The 20,415-nt window shown below is 30.4% G+C and overlaps 1 protein-coding gene across 1 annotated transcript in view; it reads left to right on the forward strand.

Annotated features, from left to right (window-relative positions):
• Positions 1-20,415, forward strand: part of LOC148279623 (uncharacterized) — a 188,683-nt gene that overhangs the window by 141,439 nt on the left and 26,829 nt on the right. The window contains exon 4 of the mRNA XM_088229649.1: positions 1,992-2,114. Coding sequence (XP_088085775.1) covers positions 1,992-2,114 — 123 coding nt within the window. The remainder of the gene's footprint in view (positions 1-1,991; positions 2,115-20,415) is intronic.

Here is a 20,415-nt window from a genome sequence, read left to right on the forward strand (position 1 = left end):
GTTGGTAGAGAGTAGAGATATTATTAACATTTACTTACTCATAAATTTGTTATAACCACTTTAACTATTAAGTTTAAACGTCGACCGGTACCGAGGTTTTTTTTCACTATTTTTTTTATTTGAATTTTTTATTTACAAACTCTCGTGGATTACATACATTTAACAACATATTTTTGGTTTTTTAAATTCAAATTCTACTATTAATGATAACATCTTTCGTAAAGGTTGTCCGAGTCTTTTGTTTAGTTTTGTCTAGTAGTTCATTGTATTAGTCTCGATTGTCCTTGTGTTGTTTTCGAAGGTTGTAAAATATGATATTGTTCTGATATTCTCGTATTGTGTCCATGTTTATTGCAATTTTTTTTAAAGTTTTAGTTCTTCGTTTACAATTACATCAGTGGCTAATATATGAATGAATTTAAAGTATTCTAGTTGAAATTGTTTAGTTACATTGATTGTTTAGTTTATTTGAAGAGTTCATTAGGTGCTGTTAGATAATACGTTACGTCCTCATCGTCAGGACTTGAACTAACTTAGAATTACTCACGATAATAGGCTTAGAATCTTATACATTAACTCATTTAGTAATAATATCGCTCGTATTTTACATAACAATATTAGGCCAGCATTTTAAACTAGTACATTGGTAAAATTCAAATTATAATACAAATATGATAAATTGAATAATTTTGAAACTAATTAATTAAATTCTATAAATTGACGAATTTCATTATTGAAAAAACTTCCCGCAAATTTAAAATAAGAATCAATATTTCAACAATGAGAATTTTCTGAATTCGCAAATCATCTTATATCCGAAAACCATAATTTTCTCTCCGGGTCTCTTGGTCTCCGTTTAGACTTTAGACAATCTCGAAAGATCAGAAATAAGTTAAGCCGTTAACAAAAACTCCCCATAATAAATAATAAATAAAACTTTACTCAATAAGTCCTATTTTCAAAATATTCTTGTAGTTTATTATTTTATTTTATTTGGAAAATCAACAGTTCTACATACATATTTATAGTAAACAAACAGATATAATGTATAAACTCAGAATTAATAACAGATTTCCACAAAGTATACAAAGTTAGTAAAGAAAATATATTACATATTAAATAAATGCATACAAATTTAAACATATAAAAATGTTATTTTCATGTACTCGTAAATATTTTTCAATGATCAAAGATTTTTTAATATTTTTTTAAGAACAGTAAGTTATTATATATTGGGCGGGATTGGGACAAGAATGCTTGAAGAGAGGATAAGGAGGGGAAGAGAGATGTACATATTTATTATTATAATGTCATTTCAGTTACATAATGCATTTTTAGTGTAAATTTTAAATCTGACAGAGTGATGTTTGTGTAATCTATATCTTTAAATTTTGTATTGTACACTGAAAAAGTCCTACGAAAAAAAAGCATTTTTAACAAACGATGTTTTACTTATTGGTACATGAAACAGGTGGTATCGCCTACAAATCCTGGCTGGCACATGTATTGTTATTAAACTAAATAGTTCTGTACAGTCAACTATTCCTGTCATAACTTTGAAAAGCAGTAGTTGGTCCGATGATGATTCATATTATCCACTTTCCCTCCTTTTTTCATCCTTCTATTTATTTCAAACAATATTTTTTAATAAATAGCAACGGGAGTGATCCTAAGTTAGTTCAATTCCTAATGATAAGGAAGTGACAAACTTCAACAGTCCAATTTTAAAAATAAATTAGTCTAAAATGTCATATCACAACGCGAAAAATATTTTTGAAATAAAACAAAAAGGAGATATTACTTGTTTCATGTACATACGATTTTTAAAAAATCCCTTAATCAGGGTGCTATACAAACTAATGGCTCGTCCCAAAGAAACGCAAATAATACTTAGTATACAGAGCTCATCTTTTACAAAATCGAACAACCTTAAAATCGTTGCTTATTTTTTCCTTAATCTAGTTGTAATTTTTTGTTGCTTCTTGTCACAGGGTCAGAATGTACGAGAAGAGAGTGCGGCGGGAGGTCGGAGACGATGGAATGCGCGTGCGCGTGCCCTAAACATCATCCCGTCTATAGAGAAGATGTGCACCAATGCGTCGATGACGTCACAGGTATATTTTTATTTTAATCATTTTCATAACCTGTAAATTTAAAAAAAACAAATACATCTTCCCCATCAAACAAAATTAACAATATTATCACACTTTTTTGTTTATTCAAAAAAACACACTTAGATTCATTAAAACTGTTAATAACAAATGAGACGGGCCGTATTCGTGGGTAATGTCGCAGACTCCGAAGCAGGAGGTCTTAGGTTTAAATCTCACCTTACCACAACTTATATCCCATTTTCTAACACTGTTATTTAGGACTTAAAAAAATGGCTCTAAAATTTAAATATTTCGTTTTATCACAAAAATGCAAAAACTTGTTTATATTGTATTATATTTATATTTTTTAATTTTTTATTTAACGTATATTTTGGAACCTGTTTGTATGAATTATTTCAAATTAACAATTCCTCATAGCGGTTATAAATATTTTTATCTAAAAAGGAGGTCTTAGGTGTGAATTTATGATTTATCTGTATTTTTAATGAAATTAATTTGATATAAAATATTCCATAACAAAAAAGTATCTAAAAAGATTGACGTCAAACATTTTTAGTACCTGTCAAAAAGAAAGAGATTGTTTTTTATCTTTTTCTGCTCACCTGTAAAATTGTGCATACGGAACTACAATGGTGCACATATTAATAAAATAAGTTTTACGTGTCACATACTTACCGGAATAACGACACAATATTACAGTGTCATCTTGCAGCCTCCGTGGTGTATTGTCTAAGACATTTGACTCATGCGCGGAATTCCGATGAGATTGATTCCCGGTGAGAACACAAAAATTAAATGTGAGATTACTTAGGCCTGGCTATTTTGTGCTGAAATTCACCACTTTAATTGGGCCTCCTGGCCATTTGTGGTGCGAAAAAAATAATAATCACACCTTGTTGAGAAACGAACCCGTAACCTAATAGCTCCTACTAAGCGCACACCCCGAGGAAGAGAAAAGATAATAATGATTGTTTGCATCGATTGAATTTAATGCGGGTTTTTGCTTACAAATGCCCATAATCTACCAATTATAATTAAATAAAAAACTATTCAAAACTCTGTACATAGATAGCATTAAAAAGATTCAGTGTATTGTATAAAAAATGCATTGTTCTTTCATGCAATTAATATATGAATATGCGTGTAGTATATGTTATTCTAGATCAAACATTTGATTATATTTGAAGACTCAATCAAAATATTTACACTTACAAAAAAGTCTGACGGCATTGGAAATTTCCAAATTTTATATTTAATGATGGGGTATGAAAACAGTAAATGAATTCACGTAGATTTATTTTCGGTTCAAGTATTTAGTGCACTGTTATTATATGTTAATAGTCCCGTTTGGACCGTACATTTTAATACTTACAATACAAAAGTTGATCGAGAGATATGCAGAGTGTTTTTCTATAACCAGATCTCTTTTGATGCATAGTAATTGATTTTTTGAACGACCTTAGTTGCTTAATTCAATTTACTTCGTTATGATTATTTTATTTTTTTAAATATTTTTTTTATTTTTTATTTATTTAATGCACAAAATACACAACTTTACATAGACACAATTATGTGTTTATTATGTCCCGAATTGTTAGAAAATTCCGTGTTAAGTCGGGACTCTTCCATATATAAATCAAAAATATTTATTTACATATTAAAACAATATACAGGTAATCAAAACAATATGCAAAATAATTAAAACAATATACAACATAATAATAGAAAAATAAAAATAATAAAGATTTATAATACATGTCGAAAATGTAATCAAAAGTTATATAATAATACGTATGACAGTGATGATATACACATATACGTATATGGATAATAATGAAAACAGCAGCGATGTTATGTATTTACTCCCGAAGCAATCTCATACAGTGGTCTCTACCCCTCGATACGATCCAATTATGGATTTTCATCTTAAATATAGACGTTGTTTTAGAGAACTTAATATGTTCATCCAAGACGTTGAACACTCTTGGAGCTATATATGAAAAGTGTCTCCGAGCAAACATCGTACGCGTTCTCGGTATTAGAAGTTTAGGTTACGCGAAAACCTCGTACGGGCATTCTGTTGGCAGTTGGCACCTCCTTCCGTAGTCGCCTGACCAGAAAATTGTCAATACATTCTTGATATAGATTTGACGAATATCAAGAACTTATTATTAACTTATATTATATAATTTTTAATGCGATAAACATAATGTGTCCCTGTATCTCAGCGGATTTTTTTGTTTTTTTTTTACAATATACATAAGAAGTTAAACAGAGTATTAAAAAAATAAAGGATAATTACACAGCAATGAAATACATATTAACAGTACAAATAGTAAACAAAAAATCCCACAAAGTCATGGCCTGTTTGTGGGTATACAAGAAATGTATATGAATTTTTGCTCCTATTGTAAAAATACAATTATAATATCTTTGTGTAACATAAGACAGAGAAAAGAAAACATTCTGTAAAAGATTATAAGGTATTTTCTTTTTTTATAGTAATTAAATAAGGAAATAAAAAATATAAAAAAACATAAAAATATTCCTTATTATTAAAGGGCAACTAAATATATCATATAAAAAAAGAGTTCATATATTTAGTTTGAATCCAGTAAAGTGTGTGTTTTTTAAAAGAAGGAAAATTTTCAAAGTTTGGAATCAATGAAATATTATAAGTAAAAAAGAAATTGAAAATTTTTAGGCCTTTAAAATACGCATGTTTCTGTGCTAGCCTCGTTTTACAATGTGGTTTTTTTAACACACGATGACTCCATCCATTTGAATTACTTATAAATAAATTTTGGTTAAGGATACAGTTCTGCCTGTGAATTAGAACCAGAATCCTGGATAAGTTCTTTCGACTTAGTGGCACGATTTAAAGAAAAAAGCGACTTTGCTTAAAAATAATTCTTACTTTATTATAAATTTTTTAACATTGGTCTTGTAAATCAAAAATAAGAATTTCTCTTTAAAATTTCAGAGAAAAACTATCAATTTATCTCTCGGGTAACAATCTCAAATAAGGGAATCTTGGGATGTCGGCGCGTTCGCCTACTTCGATTCATGGGAAGTTCGACGTGAAACAATGATTAAGGTTATTATTATTAATGCAATATTTTATGTTCTTGGACTGACACCTTCCTTATCTTCATATAACAGATGATGATGTACGTTACATTAGGTGTACTAATGCAGTACCTTATGCGTCAGTGGGTGTGGACAGGGGTACAATCATGATAAATAATGTGACCATATAGTTTTTACCTTAAAACGGGACATCTACTAATTTTTAAGCAATAATATGGTTTAATTACCTACCGGTTTATGAGCTACAACATGCTTCTTTATAAAGGTATAATTTAGAAACTAGTATAATCCAATTATATAATTTTAACAGTGTCTACTAAACGCTTAATCGAGTGCAATTAATTTTTATTGGATCAAAATAACAATATAAACAGAAAAAATAGTTCAGGCATTAAATTGTGAAAATATATCAAACCAGGAACCCTTGAATAATGGCTAGATATTATGAAGGCAAAGTACTCTCCAATCGCGAAAGTATTTGCCTCTAAAACATAATTTCACTAATGTGAAAGGAGTCGATCTCCAAAGTGAAGTTCAGCTGCCTGATTGCTCTTCCAATCGGTCAAACCAGAAACGAATTGGTTCTGGAAGCCAGGAGGTAACAAAATCTGTACTTACACAAAATTGATACTTTCCATAATGGCTGGGTTCTCGACAATATTATCCTGAAAAAATAAGTCAATGTAAACCCATTCCTTTTAAGTTGCAAAGTGTTGGTCCCTAGCAGGCCCATTTAATTTTTATTTTATTTTTTATTTTATTTTGTTTCATTGGAAAGCCAACAGACATTTATAAATTTATAAGATACAATTATACCATAAATACATATCATAAAGTCCAATTAGAGGCTTCCACATAATATTTTTATTGTAAATGTTGTCACATCAAAATTAAACATAACATAAAATAACTAATCATACAAAACTTAAAATATTACTAGAAATGTAAATGTAATACACAATATTAAAAATATATCTACTTTTGAATATTGGTCACACAGTTGCACATTATAATATATAATACAAATAAAGTTGACCATCCAGTGTACATTTATAATGTGCCTACATACAGAACTGCACATAACCTGCATAATATAGGCTGCGGATTCAAGGCGCAACATCATAACTTGAATTATTTTTGGAAATTTCACTTTGAAAGGAAGTTAAAGATATGTTATTAATATCAATACAATTTGATTTCTGATTACACATATTGCAGGTTCTTGAGGGATGTTGTGGGATAGAGCCACGAGTAACTACCTGTAGAGCTCAGAATTTTTTTCTGAACCCCTTACCAATTATACATATGGAAATAATACATGTTGGGGTAATAATTAGTGTCTTCACTACGAGACGGGAACGTTTCAAAACAGGTAAACAAAAAAATCGGTTTGTGGTTTTATAAATAAATATTTGTGACATTTATTGAAATGTTTGACCACAAAAAAGTTTCAAATATTAGTAATATTATCAAAGCTTTTTTATTGACGTAATAATTTTACTGAAGATTTTATGACCTTTAAGCTATCCGATGTCAATCTTTTGATCTATTCTAATCGTCTGCATTGGGTTTAATACTTGCAAAATATATGCAACTCGTCTCTAAAGTGTATCATTATTCAAACGGCGGTGCAGGTGGCATTGCAATTGACTTATTTCTATGGCATTTCTCCCGGTTGAACGCCATATTTCAAGACAAAATAACAACCGAGCATCCGGTGGGAGGACTCCAAATGGAGCAGTTATCTTGAGATATTCCTGTCTTGATTCGAACACATAATTTTTACATAGAATGCCAATAATAGTAAGCCATTACGCTTTCGACATGGCTAAACGCTCGGAGATATAAAATTTAATCTTATTCATTTTAAAACGGTTCAATGACGTGTAAAGTGTGAAATAGCATTCAGGTCGAAATCAAACCTTTGAAAATACCCCTTCGCAAGTTTCTCTAAAAAATGTACAAAAAATAATACTTAGCGTGGTGCTTCGATGTCCACCCACTTTTCCACCTGAGACATTGTGCCAATTCACGAAAATACTGGACATTAGACATTAAAAAAAAAAAAATGTTTGATATGTTTCTAGTCATGCGGTTCCAAGAGTAGATCCCAGTAGAATGCTCTTACGAGGTTTTCCTGTAATTTGAATTATTTAATACCAAAAACACGTACGACTTTTGCTCAGAGGAATTTTTCTTTTGTGACCCCAAGCGTGTTCGTGTCCTGAATTAACATATTAAATTCTCCAAAACGAAAGCCATTTTCAGAAAGACTGTACAAGTTTGGATTTTGTCTAAGGGAAGAGAGCATTGCAAGAGACTGCTGCGAGATATTGCATATATTTATATACTATTCAGCGTGATATCCATATGTTTATTGAGATATTTGTTAATGTAAGAACGATTTTTTATTTTTTTTACTATTATTTGATAACGAACATGCTTTTTTCTACTTTCTATTACTTAATTGTTTATTTTAAAGAAACAAACAGTCGACAATGATATAGTAACATTAAAAAAAAACAGTATAAAGACAGACCAGCAAAGTTTCTAAATAAGAATCATACATATTATTAAATTGTGTTACAACAAAAGGGTGTGTTTATGTGTATTTGTATGAGAGTAAGTGTAGATGTGTGTTTACGTGTATTAGTGTAAGAGTAAGTGTTCAGGTGTGTGTAAGTGTGAGCATCATTAAATAGTAAGTGGGATCGTATCGCAGCCAGAAATAATGAGTCTTAATTTATTTAAAAATAAATTAAGGAGCATGTAAAATATATCAATAGATGAAAAAAAAAAGCATTTTAGTTGGAGAGAAAACGATAGAGGAAAGAGTGTTGTGCATAATTAGTGCTACAGACTGGCAGATGGAACAAATACTTATTTCTTGTTACGCGAAAGGGGACATTAAGATTAATTTTGGAGAATAGGTTAAAAGAGTCTACTTTATTATTTAATAATTTATATAAATAGTTTAATTCAGATACAGTGCATTATGTTGTATCCCAATTCAACACAGGGCTCTTGGAGTTATTAAGTTTGGGATACGTTTTTTTTTTTTTTTTTGCAATGTTTATGTATTTGTATGAATAAAAAAATAAAATAAAGACATTCATAAAACAATATAAAATCTGAGGGACTTTTTTTACGTTACAACTCTTCTAAATTTTAATAACATTTAAATATACGAATAAGTAAGCGTCGTACTTGTAGCTATGCGATTTATAAATATCGCATAGCTACAACTAAAACACTTATCAAACGAACGATGGGAGCCGTTACAATAACCCTGCAGGCGTCGTTTAGTAAATAAAAAAAACATTGACTAGACTTGCAGAAATATTAAATAATATTTATAATCTAATCTACATGGGCACATCATTTACTTAAATTTAATTCAAAGACATAAATCTTTGTTTCGTAGTCTGCAAAATTATATTAAGATATTAGTTATAATGAAGCCCGAGATCTAGATTTATAATATCGATATATTTAAAGGAGCCACACAGTTTTATGTTTATTACGCTAATAATTTTGCATATTAAACGATCTAAGTACATTATGTAGATTTAAAAGCTTTGCCTCTCCCTCGCACCCTTCAGATATGAGCTAGAACGGGATATGCGGAGCATTCCTTTTCATTTAATTGTATATTGTTCATATAAAAATTGAACAATTATCCTTCTGGGCCTAAGGGGAGTATCTAAGAACCCCCGGGAAGAATATTTTTCTGATATTTTTTTTGTTAATCATATTAATTTCATTTCTTGTATAATCCTTTTCCATAATGTTAATAATGTATCAAAATTATAACAAAGACGAAACGAAAAAAAAAAAAGAAGAAAAATCAAAAGTTGCCTAGTACGTAGGTGAAATCATTCAATTAAATGAACCATACCCGCATAAATAAAGGTTTTAGTTCTTTAACTTCACAAACATCAACAGATGAATGAATTGAAGGAATATATATATTCAAATATGGGCAGAATGGTGAATGTTACACAGTGAGCAAAGTGGCCAGTTATACCAGCCAATGACAGGTCACAAGCCCTGTAGATACCTAGAATTCAATATTACCTTATCTCAAATAATATTCATCTTTGTTGTAACATGTTAAAATTATAATACTAAAATATTTTTTTATGGAATTCTAGCAATAATAATTCACATTTGTCATTGCTTTCTCTCAAACAGCAAACATTAGAATTCATCGCTTTATAGTTTAATCTTTGATGTGTTGGTCAGCTTGCACTTGTGCTTTTTGCCATTTGACCGCATATTTCCAGCCATAAGCACGAAAATCCAGATTTAGTGATTTACATGTCTAACTCTCAGCTGCACCTCCTCGCTAACGAGTGGTGCGCCATGTCGCAATGTCGTACAGCATTTTTTCGCAACCGAGTATTATGAAAAAATTCTCAGAATCCCCTCAGAAACTCCTTTTTTTTCACTTTCATGATCGGAAAGGTTAAAAATAGATTTTACCTTGGAGTATTTACATATCTTACTCTAAGGATTTTACTGAAAAAGGCACTTTATTCTTTATCAACTTGTTAATTCAAACATGAATTACAAAAACATATCAATAGTTCGTAGATTTTTAAACCCTTTCAGATTTCTGGGCTTTAGTTCCGTGTATTCACTGTTTTTTTGCCGACGTTTTGAACAGCGTTATAGTGTCCAACGTCTTAATTTATGAATTTTTAATGTCGTAATGTGATGTAGTCGTACGAGAAATTCGTACCATTCCGCAGTCGGCAGGTATGTGTTTTTTTATTATTTATTTATTTATTTATTTATTTATCAAAGCATACAAAAATTAACATATAAATTAAGTTAAATGATGTCCTACTGAACTGCATAAAATGCAGTTCGTCAGCAGGTGCTTAAAATTAAGATATAATATATATACATAATCTTATCTCTTATATTCTATAAACATATGAAAACTCTTACTACTATGGAAAAAAAAAGAAAATTTATATTTCCATGTACATCGATGTATGTATTTATAAGCATTCACATTTTTTAATGGAAGTAATTTGTAATTTATTAAAGAAATACTCAAATTCACAAATTCGAAATAACTTGTGGCCGGTTTCATCTGGTATCTTTATTGTAAAATTTAATATATTTATAAAAAAACAATAGGTATAGTAAATTCGAAATAACAAAATATTAATTCAAATTCTTAATTTGTTGCAACAGAGTGGGATAATGGTTTAATGGTCACCGCGTTTGCCTGACATGAAAGAGGTGTCGAATTCGATTCTCGTAATGATTGAAATGAAATAATTATTTAAAATGGTATATTTACACTAGAATATTTCATAGTCTTTGGACTAGTACCTAAAGCGTTAGACTGAAAATCTTACCTTCATGTAAAAAAAAAATATATCAAGCTGCGTTGCGATTGGTGAACCAATACAGTAACCTGGTGGAATGATGATGATAACGAGTGGGATATTTTTCTGAGAAGGAAATATGAATGTCTAGGCATTTACAAGGATTATGACCTGTCATTGGCTGGTTTAAGTAGCCACTTTACACACTGTGTAGCATTTACTATTATATATATTTTATAACATCTACATTTCTTCAACTCTTCCATCTATTTACTTTAGACTGGCTGAATTTCCTCCCTGGGGAGTAAAAATATACTTTATTTCATCTCCTTTCCTCTTTTTCTTTTTCTGCATTGAGTAATAGTATCGATTTAAGGTAATTTAAACAAAAATACAGTTATTTCTATTTTTATATATTTTTGACACATTTACTTTTTTTTCTGTTAAATATGTTTTGTAGCTTGAATTTTAAAAATAAAACTTTTTTGTTATTTTTTTTGCCAATTTAAAATTTACATTATGTACAAAAAGTTAAACAAATGAATTAATAAAAGGGAGTAAACGTAGACAGAATGTTAAATGTTACACAGCGTGTCCACTTAAACCAGCCAACGACAGGTTACAAACCCTGTAAATGCCTAGACTTCCATATTTCCTTCTCAAAAATATTTTCCCTCTATTGCAACAAATTTAGATCTAAAAACTTCCTAGGGAGAAAATCCAGCTAGTCTGCAAACATTTGGACATACTCAAAACATTGTTGATTTTTTGAATTTTTCTATTTTTTATATTTTAACAATTTTAAATAAAAAAAAACTATATCGGTAACATGAAAAGGTTGTTTCCATTTTACCTGTACAATTATTTAAACGTGTTTTGAACTCAACAAATCCCATAATCACCTGAGAAACAAACATTATTTATCTTTAATATACAACGCGTTCTTCAAAATTGAGCAGTTAAAATTTAATAATATCTCTTTAAAGGATAACCAGACAGTTCCTTTGTTGTATCAGTTACTTTTAAAGAAAAAAATACGGTAAAAACATATTTTTACTATTTTCTGAAAAGTGAGTTGTAAATTTTTAATTTTTCATTCTATTTCATCCTTAAAGCGAGAAACATTTATGGGGATCCATCACAATAGATCTCCACAGGTCCTAGTGACATAAGAACCTTACTTGTATAGCACTGACCCCTTCCTTTTTTTTCCACCACAACAGGCATTGAGGCCCAATTATAACACAGACCCTGGCTTGAGAAAAATCACATTTAATTTTTGTATTCTTAGCGGGAATCGATCCAAGAACCTTGTGTGCGAGTCGAGTGTATTTACCACTACACCACGGAGGCCGAGAGTATAAGAATAACGATATATGTTATGCAAATCACAGCCGCTAATTACTGCATAAATACTTATCAAACTAAATTTGTTGCAACAGAGAGGGAAAACATTTTTTGGAAGGGAATCCCTAGGAAGGAAATCCAGCCAGTCTGCAAACATTTTGATATACTCAAAATATTGTTGGCTTATCATACTTGTTATTTCTGTTTTTCTATATCTTCTGATAAGAGTTCATATAATAAGAGTAGATAGAAATAACATTGACTTCATATTTATGTTTAATTTACTGAGTGGCTTAATTGATGTTCCATCGTTACTGGAACAAGTTTTTTTTTTTTTTTTAATAAATTTATTGCAAAAAAATAGTATACATAGTGAATAAAAGGGAATCTATAAAAAACTAATTAATGTAAAATGAAAACGGAGTATTCTCTGTTTATGATAGTCTCCATCTTACATGGCTCAGCCTGTTCTAAGATGGAGATTTTTTATCTTTAGAGCATAAATAGTTCTATACTAATAAAACAAAAACATAAAAAAGAAAAACTAAAACTTCTTAATTCTAAATGCCTAGCTAATCAAATGTAAGAAATTAAAAACCGTTATTTTACAAATATAAAGTATATACATGTACTAAGAATACATGTTACTTAAACATAAATAATGTATTATTACTATTGATAACTTATATAGCGCCATTATAGTATAACATAGTATAATATAGTATAATTTATAATAAAAAACAGTATAAAGCAATGAAATACATAAAAATAAAAATAATATGTCTACCAATTATGTAAATTACGACGTGTTTTGATTTACATATATTTTTTTTTAAATCTCTCGCTACACTATTTATATGTGCAGTTATTTTTATTTTAAAATTTGTTTTACATTTTGAGTCTTTTATATTTGGCAATAAATCATTAAATATTTTTGGAGCAATTACATTATATTGCTTTTTACCAAAGGCGGTTGATACAAATGTTGCATTCGTTTAGTTTAGTTTAGTTGCATTCAATGTTCCAATCCGCCGGTTGCGAAATAATAATGTGCTGTTCCTCGATCAACACAGCACAAACAATGGCTTGCATGCACCAATGTCCCGATTGTGTCGTATTGTAAACTCGAGACAAGATCTGGACTTTTTTGGTGTAAGTCTTTATGGATTTTAAAAATCGATAGACCGCATCTTGTCTTGAGGTAGGAATTTTTTTAGTTTTTTTTTGTCCTAGCCTTCATTTTATTTGGTTGTATTTTATTTTATTAGTGCCTGTATTTATTATAAGAAATTGTATTTACCATCGCTAGAATGGACTGCATAAGTCCGTCAAATAAATAATTAAATATTGAGTTGTTGCACCATGCAATGCTCGAATCGTAATTTTGTACCTATCATGGAAAAGCCCTCTGGGCGTAAATAATAAATAAATATAAAAAATTACTATTAAATAAACAGTCATTAAGTAGGCTAGGTGAATAAGGAATGTTTTGAGCATGGCCTAATCTTTATTGACAGGCTGGATGCCCTTTACCTAGAGTTATTCAGAAAATTAAATTTGTTTAATCTAATTTTGTAAAACGGCCTCGTGGTGTAATGGTCAGCAAGTTTGCCTACCATGCAAGAGGTCTCCGTTTTGATTCTCGACATGCTTTATATGAAATAATTATTTAAAATGGTGTTTTTACACCAAAATATTTCATAGTCCCTGGACTGTTACCTGAAGCGTAAGAATGATCATCTTACCTTCATATAACAAAAATGATCAAGATACGCTGTAATTAGTGTACCAATGCAGTGCCTTATACACCATTAGATGCGGAAAGGGAACGATGAATGATTATACATGCATTACGTACATGTTTGGTCTTAGGAAATATGACCACATTTCTTCGTAGGCAACTGAAATGGCTCAAAATTAGACAGCGGAGAGACTATCACTCCCTCTCACTTCTGTTCAATGTACTTTATAGTCCTAACGCTCCTTTATACCTGCGTGAAAAGTTTCAACGCTTATCCGTTCATGGTTTACCTCTTCGTTCTTATTCTCAAGGCACTATGTTAATACCCATCCACAATGCCTCTTTCTTCTCTAACTCATATAGTGTCCATGCAGCTCGACTGTGGAATCATCTCCCATGCACCATCAAAGATTTTACTACATTATCTCTGTTTGAATCACGTCTGAAAAAACATCTTCTTTCTCTTCCTTAATCTCTTCTCCTTTCTAATTTCTTCTTTTTTCCTTTTTCTTATTGAGTAATAGGTTTGATTTAAGGTAATTTAAAAACATATACGTTCATTTCTATTTTAATATATCTTTAGCTTTTTAATCTTTATTTTTTATTGAATATGTTCTGTAACTTGAATTATAAAAATAAAACTAATATTTTATTGGTTGGTTGAAAAAAATTGCCATTTGGCAATAAGCTCACCAATGTACAAATAACATTATGTACAAAAAGTTAAATAAATAAATAAAATTATGATGATGAATTTTGTAAAACAGAAAGGGAAAACAGTTTTGAAAAGGAAATATAGTTTGAGTGGACACCTTATACCCTGTGTAACATTTACTATTCAGCCTATCTTTAAACATCTACATTTTCTCACCTTTTTTATCTGTTGATTTTTTAAAAAGTTAAGTACTAAACAACAATGTGGACTTATCCACACTCGATTGACTTATTTAGAAATTTTACCCAAGAGCCACCGTTGAGTCGAATACACTCGTCCAGGTTTTTGGTTCCGTAGGTGGGTCAGAATATTAATAAATCAAGTCCAAATTTTATAAAGTTGGAGTTTAAGGTTTCTATAGGTAGATAAAACAGATTTCTATGTTATGTGTTAGTAACAGAATAGTAGCTTTTCAATTTTCTGTATAGACGACACTATTACTATTGATTAGAGAATTAAATTTGAAACCTTTCAGAATATTAGTGAATCGTGTCCATTTTGACAGCTCGTTCACCATCAGAGGTAATATTATTTATACTGTTAATTGCTAAAAATGAGTTCAGATGAAGACTTAAGTTTGTCCAGTGATTCAGAATACTTACCAGATAAAGAATTTTTCGATAAAAAAGAAATTATTGATGGTTGGATTATTTGCAATACTTTATAGATGAAGGTTTAAAAAAAATCATATTCATATTTGGACACATTCAATGATATGGTGGCTCTGAATAATTAAGAAAGCATTCTTGCTGAACGACACTGATATTCATTTTTAGATGATACAATCCATCATACTGTTAATATTTTTATTTTTTATTTTATTTAGTCTTAAAATAGTACAAACATAATAAAAGAATGTCTTAATATTAACTTGTATCTAATTATTATTAAAAAAATATAATAATTATTAATATTTCTAAACAATATACGTACACTTAAAAAGAAAACTTCTATAAAACTAAGTATCATAAATTAAAAGAAAATTGCCATTTTATGAAGTTGACCTGACTAAAAAAAGGTCAAGCGAGACCTGTCCAGTAGAGCACAATCATTCAGGACCCTTTGTACATTTGTCGTCGAGTGGTTACTGATATAAAAAAAAAATATATGCTAAATTTGCTTCCTTACATCCCACCTATTTACCACTGTTTTTGTAAACATCCCCCCACATAAAGCCATACTCGACAGTCAGAACAAAGTGACCATGACCATAGTGAAGAAATTTTTTTAAAAAATTTAAAAAAAGTTATTTACGATTAATGCTGTATTTTAATGTTGCTCTATTTAGTTTTTTTTAATGTGCTTCATTTTCGTTGGATTTTTTTTAATAATAACAGTGAATCATGTAAATTTTATTTTATTTTATTTGTACTTTTGTTATAAATAAAGCCTGTGTGTAACTTATTTTTTGTCTATTCATTTAAATTAATTCATGTACTATTAAAAAACATTAAGTGTTTGGAGCGAAAACTTCCCTGGATTTTACAAAAGTCTTTCAACTTTAGGTCTCAGAATCAGGATCGATGGACTTGATCCATTAATATTCTGACACACATAAATATCTGTACAAAATTCTGTTCAAGTAAAGTTTTTGTAATATAGTAAATACATATCTGATAACTCTAAAGTTTTGCATCACAAATACTTATGACCCTTTAAAAAAAACAACTAAAAAAATAATGATTTAGGCGAAAAGATTACAATTTTATATTTACCTTCTTAAAAGAAAAAAAGGAAAAATACACACAGCTGATAAAAATCCTTTAGCAAGAAAATATGTGAATATTTTTTTTCCATGTTGAATCATTTTTTTCATTTTCATCACATTAATGAAAGTACGTTTTATTAAAAACAAGATTGATCGGAGGTCATCTTTTGACCAGGTATGTTTTTAAGTCATCAATCATCGAGTATAAAATAATTAACGTCATCAAAGGGTTGCGAGATGCACGAAAGTTGATTGAAAATATCTTGAATAAATATTTTTTTGTACTTACGGGTCAAAAGTTTATTCCGTCGGAACTTGGAGCTTTTGGCCTTTGTTTTAACGCACGCAAAATGTTCCGATTTGCGGATTGAGATTTTCCCGCTAAGTCTTGTATTCCAAATACAGGAGATGCAATTATGATTCAGTATGCCCCTCCCTTCACGATTTTTGTAGGGCCTACTTATGGCTGCAATAATTGGGGTCCCTACCGACTCCATTAGGCCTTACTGAGTTGGCTCCAGTTTAAATTATTCGGTATTTTCGTGATGAAATGGGACCTAACGTTATGGGTGCATTTTTTTCAATCGTTGGTTGAATTCCTTGACGTTTTCGTTCTTTCGACTCAATATATATATTAATTATGAAAAAAGACTTGCTTTGATACTTGTGTGTCTACGATATTGATACAAAACTTAATAGATATCTCTCTTTTTTTAATGAATTAATACATATTTTGTAATAAAAAATCAATTATATGATTACCTTTATCAATTGTGGAAAATAAATTATTAAACAATAAATCTCTATGTTTTTTATATCCGTATTTTAAAATATCTCGTCTTTTGCATAATGTAACACGACGTTTCATATCGTTTCCAGAGGAATTTTCGAGCATTATATTTAAGAGCTAAAATAGAAATAAATATAACACCAATCATCATAATCATCAAACCACTATCTAAACTTGAACGTGTAACAACAAATGCAACGTATAAAGATTAATTGTAATATGAAAGTAAGGTGATCAATCTTACGCTTCCGGTACCAGAAGCAATGAAACATTTTAGTTTAAAAAAACACTAATATTTCACGTCGACTGTGCCAGAGTTCGAACCTGGGACCTCAAGCATGGCAAAATAACCGGCCCAGTGATAAGATTCTGGGGCCCCTGGGCGACGAGAGGTGCGGGCTCCTTTTCCCCCTGTTTGCATTATTTATTAAGATTTTTTTAACGCAAAAAAAACCGCGTGAGATTAAAATCTTATTACATAAAAAAATATATTTAAGTTTCTTTATTTTTATTTTTAAAGTAGTAATGTGTGCAAAAATTTAATAAATAAAAAAGAAATATAAAAAAGTGCTTTCTGAGTTTGGGCTTGGGCCCCTGGACATTTGACCTTTCTGCCTCCCCCTGTCACCAGCCCAGCCTGAGAGCAGCCATCGAGTCGTAAACGCTCGTCCACGGTTCTGATTCTATTGTGCTGTATACCAAAACCACAACGCCAAATAAATAAATAAAATAGGTAGGGAGTTTGACATGAAACAGGCGGTTAGAACTAAATATTTTTTATTGTTTGTATTTGTAAGAATATTAACTACCTAATCAAAACAATAAAATTGCGTTGGCCATTTAAAACTTTATTGAAATACGTGACCCTCCATACATGGATACATTGATTTTGTTTTAACTAAAATTGCTTTGACTGTGAGTTTTAACTTACATTGTTCTTCGCACGGTATTGATAAATACCTCAAATGGATTTCCACTCAAACGGGAAATTATCGAGGTTCAGAGATAAAGAAATGACTTAATATACGTTATTAAACATTAATACGTTTGTTATCTAAATTACAAGTTTTACTGGATTCTAGATCACATTGTAAAATAAAGTTATGTTTTTAGTTAAAGTTATTCAGGATTCAATAACTCGGTGTACAGAATGAGCGACCTTCGTGGCTAAGACGTTTGACTCACGAAAAAAAGATGGCTTTAAAAAAAAAATTAAGACATGCTGATTTTGTTTTAGAATCTAGGGTTGGTGTTTTCTATTGAAACACCAGAAATTGAGGATTTCTTGAAAAGTAGTGTGCAAGTCTAGGCGTTTTCAAGTAGTATTTCCACAAAAATACACCATTTTACTCAATATTTTAATAAGCGTTGGTAAATGCAGAAAACGGAAAAGACCGAGAAAAACGTGGCGTGATAAAATCCAACAAATACTTGAAGATCAACGTGTCGAAAGCTGAAATAATCTGCATGAGAAGGCATAGTATCAATCTACAGTTCATCTATATATGCAAAGACATAGTGATGATATGGCATTCTATCCTCTTTGCCTACCCATAGATGGGAATGGCGCGATATTTGAGTAAAATTACTGAATTAAATGAATATGTCAATCGGCTTCGGAACCCGACAGCATTCAAGCGTAAAAATTAAGTAAAAAAATATTTTAAAACTTACCAATGTTTACCTTTTATTACACATAGGTACATTATTATTATTATGGATAACTTGTGTAGCTTCATTTTCGTAATATGATACCTCAAGTGCGCTTTACTAAGTGATTCTACAGATATATATACATAATTTAATTGAAGCTTTTAATATTGTAATTTAATTAAAACAATTTATTTTGTTATTACACGCTACGGGTTTATTCAAATGATTTAGAGAACAAGTGGGTTTAAAATTTTTTCCGAAACATCACTTTTATTTCACAGACTTGCACCTCTGCTAGGAAAGCATTCCATGCCGTAGGACCCGCGACTGCAAATGCGCGTTTTCTGAATTTAGTGCGCTATTTGCGTAGAGGTATTATTACTTTTTCTCTCACCGTAGACGTAGCTGATCTAAGCGTAAGACGCATGTCAGCTAGTTCCTCTGGAATGCATAGTTCCCTCGGATATTCGGGAGCAGAGTTGTGCAGTGATTAAACATTAAACACTCATATCTGCTAAAATAATATGTTTCACGTACAAACTACAGATTCTCAGATAAAAATTAAGGGATAGGTTTTGGATTGAAAGAAATTCTAACTATCACAAATTTTATTTACACCATTATGTCTGCATTTCAACATCGTTATTTCTTTTAAAAATACGCGTTGCTTTGTTATTCCTTCATTTTAAAGGTACGTTCTATACGCTCATCAAATTATACAATATTGGTATATTTAAAACACGTTATTTTCCTTCCAATCTTAATGTTTGGAATTATACGCAATAGGTGCGAAACAGTATCAAATTTAACGTCGATACACTTCGTGATTCCGATATCGATTGCACTGTTATTGAATCGATCGATCGATCCCAAATCACACCGTTACTAATTATTTATTACAAGATTGTGAAGCAAAACATCAGATAATACTGGGCGGGATTTTATGCGAATTTTGTTAAATCTCATTCCGTTATCGAACCAATTAATATATGGAAAGTTCTCGATGCTACCATCATCATAAATAATTCGTTTTATGAAAGATTTTGAATCAAATTATCAATGCTTCGTGTAGCCGTTAAAAGGTGCGTAATATCACACGTTGCAGTTTTTTCCCCGTTTAATGATGATAAAAAATATTATGTGAAAATATAACGCCTCTGGTCTTTTGTGATTCTTTTGCAAATATTTACCAAAAATAATTTGATACGAGGTGTCAGAAATATACTGATTTTTATTTGGTTTATTTGCTAATGTTGGGCGCATGATTTGTTCAATAAGCTGCATTTTTACCTACAATTATGTTTTGGTAGATATTTTTTAATCATCAAATAACACATTGTTTAAACAAAAAAAAAATAAGTAAAACAAAACCCACATAAGAACGAAATGGTAGACTTTTTTTTATTATTTAACACGAAGTTTCCATTATTCTTTGTTGGTCTTGCAGTTTTGAGTTGGAATATAGGCAGAATGGTGAATGTTATACAGTGTGTAAAGTGACCACTTAAACCAGCCAACGACAAGTCATAAGCTCTGCAGGTGCCTAGACTTCTATATTCTCTTTTCTAAAATGTTCTCCAACTCAGTTGTGATATGTTAATATTAATAGCTCCCTAGGGAGTTGAATCTAGTTCTAGTCAACAAAAATTTGAGCAAACTCAAAATTTAGTAGTGAATAACTCACCATTAGAATATGGGAATCAACTTGGGGCAGATTGGGGTTTGAACCCCAGTCCTCTGATTTGTGAGCCCGCAACACTAGCTACGGGAACATACCCCGATTCTATAATTCGAAAATAGTTTAAGAATATTTACTTTGTAATACTCGAGCTACAAACTGTTTTTGCCATAAATCTATCTCACACCTGCGTATGAAATATTGCAATTTTGAATATCGCACTCCAGGTGTGAT

Source organism: Micrasema longulum, unplaced genomic scaffold, assembly GCF_059751315.1.
Source record: "Micrasema longulum isolate JH-2025_06_02 unplaced genomic scaffold, ASM5975131v1 h1tg000692l, whole genome shotgun sequence".
Classification (NCBI taxonomy): Eukaryota; Metazoa; Arthropoda; class Insecta; order Trichoptera; family Brachycentridae; genus Micrasema; species Micrasema longulum.